Below are 14,444 nucleotides of genomic sequence, written 5' to 3' on the forward strand. Positions count from 1 at the left end.
ACAATTTCAAAATACTATCTTACTCTAATAGCCTAATATGATAAAAGTCAATGTCTGATAAATGTGGCATCATATAATGTAAAGAACAAAAGAAATAATATGATTAGTTAGGTATTTGGAAGAAAAAAAAGACTCTACCCAAACATAATATCCTTTTACTAGGTAGATCAGAATTAACTGTAAGAGAACCAACCCAACAAAAGAAAGAAAAGTGGAGGAAGAGAACTGGTTAAATATCTCTCTAGTTTGTGAATACAGAAACTACTTTCTAAATTTGAAGCAATGAGGGAAATTACAAAGAAAAGCATCAATATATTTAAATTTGAAAAATGTACATATTATAATCCTCAAAAATCACAAATGACAAAAATTAGTCTACTAAAAAGTTCACAGAAATTTAAATGAAAACAAAATGCTAAGATTCTAATAGATAAATGAACAATAAACATAAATGGTCAATTTTTTAATGGAAAAAAAGTTCTACTACAGTCAAAGAAATATGGGGAAAAAGAAAGAAACTGTTTTTTTGGCCTCTAAAACTAGCAAAGTCAAAAAGTCATGATATTTAATGTTGAGATCAAACAATTAACTAAAAAACTTACTGATGAAATTATGAACTACACAGTCTTTCAAAAAATCAGTTCATTAAGTGTATATCAACTGGCCAAAAACATTGATATCCAGTGATGCTACTTCTAATATCTGATTAATCCTTGGGAAAGTAAGTGAAAATGCAGACATAGAAGTTATACAGAAATAAATGTTATAAGAACTTTTTTTAATTGACAAAAACTGGAAATAAATTAAAAGCCCAACTTTGGGGGAGCAATTAAATAAAATATGGCGCATCCCAATAAGAAAATTCTGCAAAACCATCAAAATATATTTACAAGGATTCTTAATGATATATCATATTGCAGTAAATGGAAAGCTTTCAATTCTAAATGACGGAAAAAGACATAGTACACCTTGATCTTAACATTATAAAAACACACTGAAAAAAAATACAGAAAGGAAATGGTAAAATGTTAACAGTATTTCTCACTAAGTAGAGGGATCACTTATATTATTTCCTATTTTCTAGCTATTTCGTTATTTTCTATTTTCTATTTTGTACTTCATTGCCTCTCTAACAAAAGCCACATATTGTTTTAATAAAAAATTATTTCCACAAAATCACAACCATGTTCTCCTTTAATTAGAGAAGGTGGTTTAAGATTCAGTACTAGGGAGAATTAGAATAACTTTGAAAAAGCATCAGACCAAACCTCTTTACTTACTAACTGAAAAGGCTTCATGCAAAGTTACCTGTCCTCCCAACTGCAGCAACATCCTAAATGTGTAGTTAGGATAGTCTTTCAAAGAGCACACCAAAACACTTTTAAAAGAGGCTGAGGATGTAGTTCAGTGGTAGAGCACTTGCCTAGCACGTACTAGGCAATGAGTTTAATCCCTAGCACCACCAAAATATAGATATTTATAAAGGAAGACAGAGACACAACTAAAGATGGAGAACAGGAAGTGTGTACAGATTGTTGACAATGTATAACATAGGGGGAAAATACAACCAATGTTTTCTGCAAAATCTTCCCAATATACAATCTGATGAGGTCCTAGAAATAAGGACAAAAGATTAAATGAGCATCTTGGGTATTTTAAGACATAACTGCAGAAGAGTTAATCAAAGAACACAGATGAAAGATATTTTCTTTTATGAAGGCACAATTGGGATTTCCCATTTTGAAGCTCATTGCTGTTAAATTTATCATTTATCTGCAAAAGATACAATATACAAAAAGGCCAAGATTATTACATTTCCTAAAATTACCCCTCTTTTAAAAATCACTTTGATATAAAAATAATTAAGAAAGAGAAAATTTTTAAATATTTCCTGGCACAATACAAACTGGGTAAAAGATGTGACATGATGTCCAACATTATGAAATATTGCTTGCTCCTTTCTGGTTCATGGACATGAAGTTCTCCTGGTAAAGTTACTCAGATCCTTCCCATTTGGGAGTTATTTCCATACTTTTTGCCAAGACAATGGCAGGACATCAAGCACTCACAGTCATCATTCAAGTAGTCATTCATTCATTGACTCAATTTGTAATTAATTAGTGACTCCCATTTGTAGACTAAAGGAAACTTTTACTTATAACACTGAGGTCTTTTTTTTTTTTTTTTCGGTCACGGATTTAGTGTTTAGACGACCCTAGCTGAAAAAAGGCTGCATTAGAAGGTTATACAACATTACTAGAAAAGCTGGGTATGTAAAGCAATCATCTGAAATTTTTAATTATAGACTTTTCCAATTGGCCAGCCATTATTTGTGGTGAGCAGGAATACTGAAGAGTACTAGAAGACCTCTTGGAACCTCAGTGTACACCATGAATTGACTGTAGACTCCCTATAAAGGCTTCACACAGGTATACTGTTTCTTGATAAATGCACAAATAAATTCATTATTAAGTGCTATTGAATTTAGAGTATATTTTCATAATCATATTTATCAATAAATTTATATTAAGATATAATTTTAAAAGCTTAAAATTGTGAACTGCTAGAAAAATGACTAATTTCTAAAAACAGCTTTAACAACTTATTGTTATGTAGCAAAATAATATATCATTAACTTCTCTATAACACTAAGTTCAAAAAGAGTGATGTACCTTAAACTAAATGACAAAGGCCAAAGAGTTGCTGGAAAAAATATTTGTAATATACCTCCCTGAATAAATCAGGTCTAACATGATCATCTGAAATCAATAAATTCTCAGATTCTATCTTATTGGGAAAAGAATCAAGCCATGGCAGACAACTTCAATCACACCAAAAAGAAAAAAAATATTAAGAAGAAACCACTAAAAAATATTAAGAACAAAAAGACAGCAAGATGAAATGGTTTACCACAAAATTTTATAATGACTCCAAAGAGCATTTAGCATTATTTACTGGAATTATTCAATGGCGTGTAATCATGGGGAAATTCTTCACTTCCTGGCCTGTGAAGCATCAAATTAGACAGAGGCTCAAAAAAAACTTTCTGCTTTAACACGAACACAATATACCTACTTCATATTAGAAAATAGATTAACAAGACAATTACAGAATGTATTCATCCAAACCAAAACAGATCTCTCAGGAACAAGTACTAGAAAGACAAGGATAGTTCTTGATGTAGTGTAGCACTACTACATATTGAGCAAATATAAAATTGAGAAGGTGAAGAAAAACAACCTGAGCTTCACTGTTTACATATTTTAGAGTTTCATTATAACAACACTGTTTCGCACTGAGCATGTTAGTACCTACCCGCACCCATTTACTCCTTTTGTCCCCACTCTGATTCCATTTCCTCTACACCGTCCATGAGCTTCAGGAAAGGTGGCCTCAGAAACCACTTCAGCAGCAGCCTGGCTGGCCTAAGGTAACCACATCACCTTACTGGTGACTGGCTCAGAGATCCAGGTGTAAGCTGAATACCTCATAGCCCTGTATACTTGGATTGGAGCAGAAATGGGTACATAACTCAATTAAGGCTAATAAGAACAAGGGAAAGTTTGCTAAGGGCTTCTAAATAGATTTCTGGCCTTAAGCCATAAGAAGTGGCTTGTCTCATTCCCTGGATATTGTATGGAACAAACTGGAGTCCTGAGGACAAGGTCAACTCAAAGAGTAGGACAAAGCTGAAAAAACACAAAGGAGCACAACCCGAGTCCTCCTGACCACAAAACACTGATCCACAGGCACAACTGGACTTTTTCCTATTAACATGAACAAAGATATCTGCTTCCTTGAGGCAGATTATGTTGGAATTTTGTTTCTGGCAGCCAAAGACATTGTAACTGATATGAGCCAAAGGTTCATTTGGAATTTCAAGATCTTGGATGAAATTTAAAATATTCGGTCTTAAGCTTAAAAAAAAAAAAAACTGTCACACATGAAGACAAAAGTTTTTTATACATACATATGTACATGTAAGAAAAAAAGATGATTAATTATGTAATGTAATAAATGGATATAGCAAGAAATTGCTGAACATCTGATCCACAGATCCATATTTAACAAATCTCTGATTTAGCCAGCTCCATGGTGGAGCCAAGTACAGATGTGACACCTCCATCACGGTGAAGAGACTATGGATAGATGTGCTCATGAACATGAGGAGATTCCTACCCATGCCTAAATACCTAAGCAAAGTGCTATACATGCAAGCTCTACCCCTAGAACTAGAGGACAACTTTTTCTGCACAATCAATTATTTGTATATGGAAGCAAAGAGAATGTTTGGCTAGCAAATAGTTGACTTTTATAAATTAGATTCTTGGAGATGTTTCTAAATGTAATACTGTACTCACAAAATATGCCTCCATCAATAGCATCTTTTAACGGATTGGGAAAAGCTCTAAATATCTATCTAAAGAAGAAACCTATAAACAAGCTTTTATCTCATGATTAAGAAACATGTTTATAACCATTTTTCAAGCATTATCTTAAAAACCAATCTCACACAACTACAAAATTCCATATATATAAAAACCAAATAAATCAAGATTTCACCATGACTTCATAAGATATAAGAATTCCCCAAACAGGAAAATAATCTGCCAAACTTAAAAAGCATCTTGAATAAGGAACTATGATATTCTCATAGAAACTATAAGATTCTTATTTTCCTTCCATGCATTTAATGTATGAATGTACATTAGCTATCAACATCCCTTCAAAATTAAGGCAATGAATATGTGGTACATATTCTGATTTTATTATTTTGTTAATATAAAATAATTAAAAGGTTTTTTAAAAAATAGAAATAACTTTTTTTTTCTTCTCATATCTTTCAACTTAGGTCACAATGAAGTTAATTGACAAAGGTACCTTAAAAAATTATTATCTTCAAGACAGGTACAGTGAAGCAAAATTGTAATCCCAACAATTTGGAAGGCAGATCCAGGAGGATCACAAGTTCAAGGCCAACATGGGCAATTAAGTGTGACCCCCACCTGAAAATAAAATTTTAAAAAGGATGAGGATGTAGTTCAGTGGTACAGCATCCCTGTGTTCAATCCCTAATACAAAAAAATATTTTTAAAAAAAGATTATCTTCAGAAAATTCATATAAAAAGCAGTTAAGTCATGTCTCTCCCCAAGGAAACCCATGCCAAACTGCCACCTAATGCAAGCTGGTATGTAACTTCAGGAGTGGATCCATAATCCTAAAGAGACCATCCTCAAGATGTCAATAAGCATCTTAGCCCTGAGTGCCATGGACAAGACAAGGCACCATGAACAAAGAAGGTATTGCTTGAACCTTCCTTGTGCCCTATACTGGGCTTTTCCTTCATTTATTCTTCAAAACACCTCTACAAGTAGAAATTTTTATCCTCATTTCAGAGATGAGGATTCTGATATTCAGAGAGACAAATCAACAGTTAAGTAATGAAATCAGAATTTAAAACTACTTGATTTGGGGCTAAAACTATGTTTTTTCCTCTGATTTTCCAAGAATGGATTAAACATAAACAGATAAAATAACAAAGTGGGGAAAAGAAAATAGACTGTTAACTATGCACAGAAATCAAAGTTTGTTTGGGGCTGAATTGCAAACCCCCACCCCAAGATTCACATGTTGAGGCCTAACCCCCCAGTACCTCAGAATATGGCTGTATTTGGAGACAGGGCCTTTAAGAATGTGATTAAGTTAAACTGAGGCAAGTAAGGTCCACCCTAATCCAACCTGACTGGTATCCTCAAAAAAGAGAAAATTATGGGCTGGGGATGTGGCTCAAGCGGTAGCGCGCTCAACTGGCATGCGCGGGGCGCTGGGTTCTATCCTCAGCACCAAATAAAAAATAAAGAAGTTGTGTCCACCAAAAACTAAAAAATAAATATTAAAAAATTCTCTCTCTCTCGGATACAGAAAGAGACACCATGGATGCACACACACACAGGAAAGACCAGGTGAGAACACAGCAACTCACCATGGAAAAAAGCCCCAGAAGACACCAAAGATGGTAAGAAAATAAATTTCTGTTGTTTAAGCTGTCCACCTGTGGTATTTTGCAATGGTAGCCTTAAAAAAGTAAGATGATGTTTGCTTATACCTGGGCTCATAATCAGGCAATATTTCTTAGCTTTCTGTACAGTTAGCTTTGTCTAAATGATCAAGTCTTAGCAAAAGAAGTATGTGCAGAAGTGGTGTGTGCCATTTGCAGCTGTCCCACACACACTCCTCAAATTAGACAGTGCCCAGAGTGACCTTCAGAGCCTCATCATGAAGACAGAAACATTGCCACACCCTGACTCTCCAGGTGATGATGGGAAGGAGAGATGCCCACCAATATATGAACCTACCTATTAATGTTAATGAGCAAGAAGTAAATTTCTATAATGTCTGAACTATTACATACTTTTGGGCTAATCTATGACAGTTGATAAAGCTAAACCAACCTAAATAATATTGAAGCACAAGAAAGTACAGTGAAAATGGAAGAAAAGAGATTCAGGATAATAATACATGGTGGGAAGTTCCAGTGAGTTAGCAATAACTATCAGTGCTGTTTCACCATTGAGGCAGCCTCAACCTCCCAATCCTTCTCAACTCAGGCACTGCCAGGGAGGAGAGCATAAGGCTTCTTGATATTGCAACATACTTCAGGAGAAATAACAGACCAAACTAAAACAATACTCTGTGCCATAAATTTTCCTAACAGAACATTCGTTAAATTTGGCCCAGTCACTCACTAAGTTTGTTCAAACACACCCTAAGAAATCAAGACAGACAAGTGGCAATGGAAAACTCCAAACTCCTGGCACCCTTATCCTGATGACAAGTTGCCCTGCCTGTGTTGAAAGCTACCAAGAGGTGTGTAGACAGGCTGTGGTTACTAACCCTAGATGTTGCAACATGGAAGTATTTCTCCCTGTCCTTCAAAAATTCTCAAAACAAATGAAAATTTTGTGGAGGTAATATTACAAAATTCCATAAAGTCACAAAATAGATTTAAGGGAAGATGGTGAAAAAAATCAGATAATCAGTTTTTTAAAAGTAATATAATTCCAAAGAAGTCAGAAATCCCTGATATGTAGTCTATAGTTTTGTCTGAAAATCACAACACAGACCAGAGAAAAAGAACAACCTAAAAAAAAAAAAAAATGCTGACTTTTGGAAAAATATTTGTAGAACTACATAAATGGAGAGTATCAATTATTTTTGTATCGATTATTCTTCTGCCTAAAAGTACAATTTTGCAAATTACTGTGAAAACCCATTCTTACACTATAATTGTACTGCATGTAAAAGACAAGATTCAAAGAAACAGATGACACCAGAAGACCAAGTTGTGACTTGCCAGGAGACTGCAACATCTCTTAGTTTCAATCTCATTTCTGTAAGGCCATTGCATATCAAAGCAAACCAACTCTCTCCCAGTTCTCCAGTCATGGAAAATCCCCACAAGTGTCCTTTGAGAGGTGTACTTTACAGACCCTATCTGGTATTGATAAAAACAAAAAATTCTGCTTCCCTAATCCAGACTCTATATAGAGGCCCAAGTATATATGGCCTAAGGAATTATAATTTATAATTAAGCACTGGATGTCTTCCTTCCTGACAAGACATTTTCTAATTCCTAACCAGTTCTTCCACTACTTCCTACTTTGAACTCCTGAGAGACCTAGCTAGCCTTCTCAAATTGCAGACTGGGCATGTGTCCTAGTTTTGAATAATTTAAGAAAGCGAACTTTCCAGTCTCAAATTAGCCTCTGCAATGTTCCTACCCAAAAGTGAGCCAACAGGGTATGCTATCTTTCCTTAGATAGCACCAGGAAAAATGAAAGAGATTGTACCAGCCAAGACCTAAGGAAGGTACTCAGAATTACAAGCTCAGCAACATTTGCTGAACTGCTATGGTGTGCACAGTGCTATGCCAAGTGCTGGCTACAACAAGGACAAATGGAACATTCTACTGCACTCACAGGGACACAGATCATAGGACGCATTGAGCACTGCTATAATATGAGCACATGTAATATAACGTAAGTGTAGAAAAAAAGAACATCTTACTACTGAGTGGGGCACAGTAAACACCATTGGAGGAAGTAATAATTGAGTGGAGTGGGACTTCAAAAGCCAATGGAATGGCAGGGATAGCATTCTAAACAGAAGGGGCATACATGCAAAGATCTTAAAGTAAAAGTTGCCCAGGACACAGTCAATGTAAAAATCATTATGATTCCTCTTTACCTCACCTCAACACTCCCTCCCCTAACCTACCTAACAGATTTTCAACCTGACTCAGTCCCTTCCTGATAAAATACTCTAAAGTCTCTCTAATATTCTAAGTCTCTCTACAATGGCTGCAAAAATCATAGGGATGCAAAAAAATTTCTTGCATCTTAAAGTCTTAGTAGAAAAGCCTGAACATTTCCAGAAAGGAAGGGCTGACTGACTTTAATGGTAGCCCTAAAGGTCAAAGAGCTGGACAGGAAGACTGGGAACTTTCTCTTCTGTGCATAGCACCACAAAATGAGACAGTGGTTAGGCCCTATACTGAAGTCACCTGCATAAGGAGGTGACCTTGAACCCATCACCCAACCCAGCAGGGGGTCTAGATGAAGGTAGGAGATTTCAGGCAGCATAACAATTAGCTGGCTGCAGAACTATTTAGTTCCATGTACAATCTACACATAAGTACAAGGTGATTTTCTTTTTAAACCCACTGACTTATTACTCAAGAGCAATGAAAATTTACTGACTTCTTAAAGTTGCTATCTAAAAACTGCTATGTGCCGATATTCCTCTTTAACATTCTCATCCATGCCAGATTTAAAGTCCAGCCTTCCATGGATGCTAGACCACAGTCTCAGGTTAGAAACTTCTGACAGCTGACTTAATCCTCTTTGAATCCACTCAAGGAAAACTTGAGAACAACTGCTGCTCTCATCTTTCAGGAGCTGGACCACCCCCCGCATCAGGTGACCCATGTAAAGGTTCAGGACATAAACCAATAAAGGTACAACACCAAGGACAGTTTTCCAAGGGATGTTTGGACCTTTACATAATCTTTTCTATCATGTTTTTAAATGCTCATGTTTTCAGTGTTCATTCCCCCAAGGATATGAAAGATCTTTAGAAAAGTCACCTTTATCTTTATGATATTCCAATTGACTTTACTTTTTGTTTTTTTCCAGAAAGCCTTTTGAGAGTGAGTTCTGGGTCAGTGTACTAACCAAAGACTTCGTGCAAGTTTAATTAAAAAAAAAAAAACGTGGCTTCAGAAAACAGGAAATGCTGAGGGGAAACAGATTAACAAAACTCTTCAACTAGTCTTCAAGACCATCTCATATAATGTGACTCTTCAATAAAGCACGCTTGATTATAATTACTTATAAAAAATAAGTTAGTATGGAAGTAGATACTAAAAGTCAGTATGTATTTATATAGGAAGTCCTAAGTTCTATCACTAACTGCTACCGTTATAATCAATAATAAATCTGTACACTATGTCCAAATTATCTCCAGTTCTTTATTAAAGACTGTTAACTAAAGCTAGCTTCCATCCTTTACTCCATTAGTAAATGTTTTAGTGCCCTCTGCTGGCCAACTGTTACATCTAATCAACGTCACTCCACCCACTCCCCAATACCTCTCAGTGGTTGGATGGTAGTCTCCCCATTCTCAACTTGGGCACTGCCAGGGAGGAAAGCATAAGAGCTGAACCAGGAGCATTTGCCACAAGAGGAAAGGAATGATCCTGAAGTACTCCCCTGCCACTACTTGTAGGAAACTTCTGTCCTGGCTGACAGATTTGCCAAGCACCATCCTAGGTCAATGCTTCCTGATCAGCATTCACCTCTACTACTAAACCACAGGCCTCATTCCTACACTCAGAGATGCTTCCACAAGCTAAGCCTAACTCACCTTCTTTCCTGTGTGCTTCACCTAGCCAGCTTCATGAGGCATCTGAGAGGACCAGCTTCCCTATCACTTGGGCAAATAGAGGACAGAAAGATTTGGAGAGCATATTTTTCCCACATAAACTCATAGATCTCATGCCAACTGATTTCCCTGTCCTTAGGTTGATATTAGCTAGCTTATTTTAGTGAGGGATGTTGACAAGAGAGAATTTCTCTTTGCCCCTGTCCCTGTGACAAAGAAATTTCTAATTCTCCACAGTCCCCTAGAGAAAATGAGGCTCCCTTAGCAGGAACAAACACAAGCAACCATGAATCCTTCAAGCTCTCATTATCTGAACTGCTTTCTTTCAGAAAGGCAAAAGTAGAGTCAGCATAGTATTTATTATTCAATAACAGGAAGAAAGAGCAAGGAAAGAGAAAAGAAAAGAAATGGTGGAGAATTTCTTTGCCATAATATCTTCCCAGATCAAGCCACTATTTACAAATAAATGCTTATCAATTTCACATCATTCCTTGAGTACAAAATGTGATTTAGAAAATGTTGTGAAGGGTCTGCTATTGAAGAGCTCACAATTTGATTAGAAAGAACAAACATGTCAAAGAAAAATAATTAGAAAGTGACAAAGTATCATATCCTTAAGTAAAAATATTTACACTGGGAATTCTATCAATACATACATACACACAAAGTCCTTCTGTCTGTCTCTCTCTCTCTCTCTTATCTATAAAAAATGATCACCATAATATTAGAAATGGCAAGGCAGAGGGAGGATCACAAGTTCCAAGCCAGCCTCAGCAATTTAGCAAGACCCTAAGCAAGCTAGCAAGACCTGTCTCAAAATGAAAAGTAAAAATAAAATATTTTAAAAAGCGGGGCTGGGGATGTGACTCAGTCATCAAGCATCCCAGGTTCAAAACCCAGTATCAAAAAATACACACACACAAACACACGTAATGGTGTGAGTAATGGTCATCTCTGGTAGAACTTCTGATCATCTATATATCAGTACTACTTGAATTTCCTACAATAAGAACATAGCATCTTAAAAAAGAGAACAGAAAAATATTAACAATTTTTCAAGATTTAAACAGAAGTGCTATGAATATAATATGTACATAGAGAATGATCTATGAACAGGGTTATATAAAACAAACAAGAAGAAAACATATCAAATTATTCATGAGTGTTATTTCAAGGGGATGCAATGATTTATGTCATGTGCTTTCTCATTTTCTAGTACTTTTATAATAGAAAAATTGATCTTCACTTAAAGAAATTCAAATGTTAAAAAATTATTCAGCATCAGCTTTTAAAAAGTCATTAGTACATAAGTGCCTTAAAGATAACCATTTAGTCAGGGTCATACCTGGGATAAGTGCTGTGCTGATAAGGATGTCCACCTCCTTGCACTGCTGGGCAAAGAGCTTCATTTCGGCTTCAATGAACTCTTTGGACATCTCTTTTGCATATCCTCCCTGTCCCTCACCCGATTCCTTCAAGTCCACCTCCAAGGGCTCAGCACCAAGAGACTTGAACTGTTCCAAAGCTGCAGCTCTAGAGTGATTATTGAAGAGAAACCAATAGTTATTTTAGGCTCCTAATACATGAATCAAGATCTTCACTTACATATACATTTTTAAGAAGTGCAAACTGCTCCATCTGTGTACAATATATTAAAATGAATTCTACCATCACGTATAACTAATTAGAACAAATTGTTTAAAAACTGCCATTTGAAAGGGAAAAAAAAGTGCAAACTGCCAATAGTCAAAACTTGAGAACTTCTTTGGATGCCTCTGATTGAACTGACTCAATTATTTATTTTCCTTGAGGCAGATGATACTTTTATGAACATATTTTTTCTCTACTGAAATTCCAGTAATCAGTTATGTTCCTTGTGGCCCCACTATTGATAAAGATGTTATATCTGACCCACATTGAGATTTTACATCATTCATACCGCCCAAGTTGTGTTTCTCATTTGTAACTGTTCTGAGCTTGTTCTTACTGGGGCTTTTCCCACATAAATGACTCTTTTACATAGGAATATTTTAACAAAATGACTTTCACCTCCAGTCCTCATTAAATTGTGAAAGTAACCTATTAATGTTGGTAAACTGTAAAATGTGAAAAGTCAACATATTTAAGTTACATAGAAATAAATTCAGTTTGTGAATAAATAAATAATTGTTACCTAACCACTGTATGCTGGTTGAAAAACTGGAACCAACAAAGATTTCAGCTCTGTGGTGGTACCCACCAATATCCATCCCACTACAATAAATCTCAAATCTCCCTAATGACAATGATCACTTAAAGTACATGTTAAAAATTCCTAGGTCCCTTCCCAGAACCACTGAATTATAATATCCCACAGAGAGGCCAGGAACTATATTTTTAGCAAGAACAGAAGGTCATTCTTGTCATCAGGGAAGTTTGAGAAACTATGGTCTACGCCAATAAATCCCTAGCAACCATCATGCTCTGAAGTGTGTACATAAAGAGTAGGACATCAGTCCACACTGAGCAAGACGTTCTCTCTCTGCTAACTTCATTAATAAGGCATGGGCAGCCCCAGAATGCCTCTGCAGGTCAAGCTGCCAGCACAAGTGGAATCAGCCTTATGAGGAAGCCAAAGTTGAGGACAGCAGAGAAGAAAGACAGAAGAGCCTGGTCTTTGATAGCACCAGAAAGCAGGTGACTCTAGTGTGAAAAGGGAGTCCTTCCCACAGAATTTCAGTAAGGATGGAGAATGCATTGTCTTATGGTTTAAGTCAATTCGAATTGGTGTTTTCCATTTGTTACAGTCACATGAATAAAGGTCTTTAAAAAGTTTCTAAATGTCTTCTGATATTAATAAAAATTGAGATGGATTCAAAATTATACATATAATTATATGTTGAATGATATATTATATGATCCAAATTTCATACAAAAGGTATATATACATAAACTCTAAGAAACTATACCAAAATATCATTAGCAATACATCTGGCCAGTAGTATTATAAAAGGTATTTTAATTCTCTTCTCTAGTTTCTTTGTATTTTTCAATAATGAACATGCACTGCTTGTACTTATTGTTATGATCATACAGACATTAATATTTACCACGTTTCTGAGTTTAACATCTCTCTCACCTATAACATCCTAAGTATGTTCCTTGTGGTCCCACTATGAAAGGAGTACACACTGTATGAGTTTCTTTATATGAAACCCTAAAAAGACAAAGCTGTAATGATAGAAACATATCAATGGTTGGTTGGAGCCAGGACTAACTGGGAAGGAGCACAAAGCAATGTTTTGGGATGAGAGAAATATTCTGTATCTTAAAGTGGTGGTGGTTTTACAAATGATAACACTCTTCAAAATTCATCAGACCATGTATTTAAAATAGTGTATCTTCTTATATGTAAGTTATAGCTTGATAAAGATGATTTTAAAATGAAAACCTAGAAAAATATAAGTGCTACTTTGGAATCTTTATTGTTATATCTTTGCTCACAAATTAATCTCATCACATAAGAATACCGAATCAAAATTTCAATTGTATGTATCTTTGACCCCAAAATTCTATTTCTAAGAATTTATCCAAAGGAAATAATGAGATATCCCCAAACACGTATGTTCCTCTAGAGAGAGAGAAAGAGAGAGTATCCTGGGGGGAGGCTGGGCAGTGGTGGGCCATTAATTAACATGCTTTGTTAATTAAGCTAACAGAGAACTTCTTGCTCAGTGTGGACTGCATGTTCTACTCTTTAGGCACACGCTCCAGAGCATGATGGATACTAGTGATTTACTGGCTTAGACCATGGTTTCCCAAACTTTGCTGATGGCAAGAATAACCTGCTATTCTTGCTAAAAATATAGCTTCTGGCCTCTCTGCAGGAGATTAGAATTCAGTGGTTCTGGGAAGGGGCCTGAGAATTTTTGACAAGAAATATATATTTGTTATCTTATAATGCATATTATAATACATAATCTCCATCTATGTCTCTCTATATAATTATATATAATTTTAATTAAATACATATATAGTATTTAATATAGTAAAAATGTATTTTTGGTGAGCTAGTTAAGTAAATCACTATTCTATACAATAGAATTCTATGCAGACATTAAAAATATTTATAGGAAAAGAAAGATCTTCATGCTCTACAATTAAAAGAACCTAACAAAGGGGAGAGAGGGAAAGGGAGGGGACATGGGGGTAGAAACGATGGTAGAATGAGAAGAACATCATTACCCTAAGTACATGTATGATTATACATGATGTGGACTGCACATGTGGTGCGACTCCACATCACATACAATCAGAGAAATGAAAAGTTGTGCTCCATTTCTGTACAATGAATCAAAACGCATTCTGCTATCATGTATAACTAATTAGAACAAATAAATAAATTAAATAGTACCATTAGTAAAAATACATTTTTAATTAATATGTACAAAAGGAATATATATTAAAATGTTAATATTTATTTCTAGGCAGAATTTTTGCTTCCATTTTTGTGCTTTTTTTA

At 35.4% G+C, this 14,444-nt stretch overlaps 1 protein-coding gene across 3 annotated transcripts in view; it reads right to left on the reverse strand.

The window, feature by feature from the left end:
- Window positions 1-14,444, reverse strand: part of Nnt (nicotinamide nucleotide transhydrogenase) — a 91,949-nt gene that overhangs the window by 55,157 nt on the left and 22,348 nt on the right. For all 3 annotated transcript variants that reach the window (XM_071612611.1, XM_027954389.2, XM_027954390.2), the window contains exon 7: window positions 11,289-11,476. In XM_071612611.1, the coding sequence (XP_071468712.1) occupies window positions 11,289-11,476 (188 nt within the window). The remainder of the gene's footprint in view (window positions 1-11,288; window positions 11,477-14,444) is intronic.

Source organism: Marmota flaviventris, chromosome 5, assembly GCF_047511675.1.
Source record: "Marmota flaviventris isolate mMarFla1 chromosome 5, mMarFla1.hap1, whole genome shotgun sequence".
Lineage (NCBI taxonomy): Eukaryota > Metazoa > Chordata > Mammalia > Rodentia > Sciuridae > Marmota > Marmota flaviventris.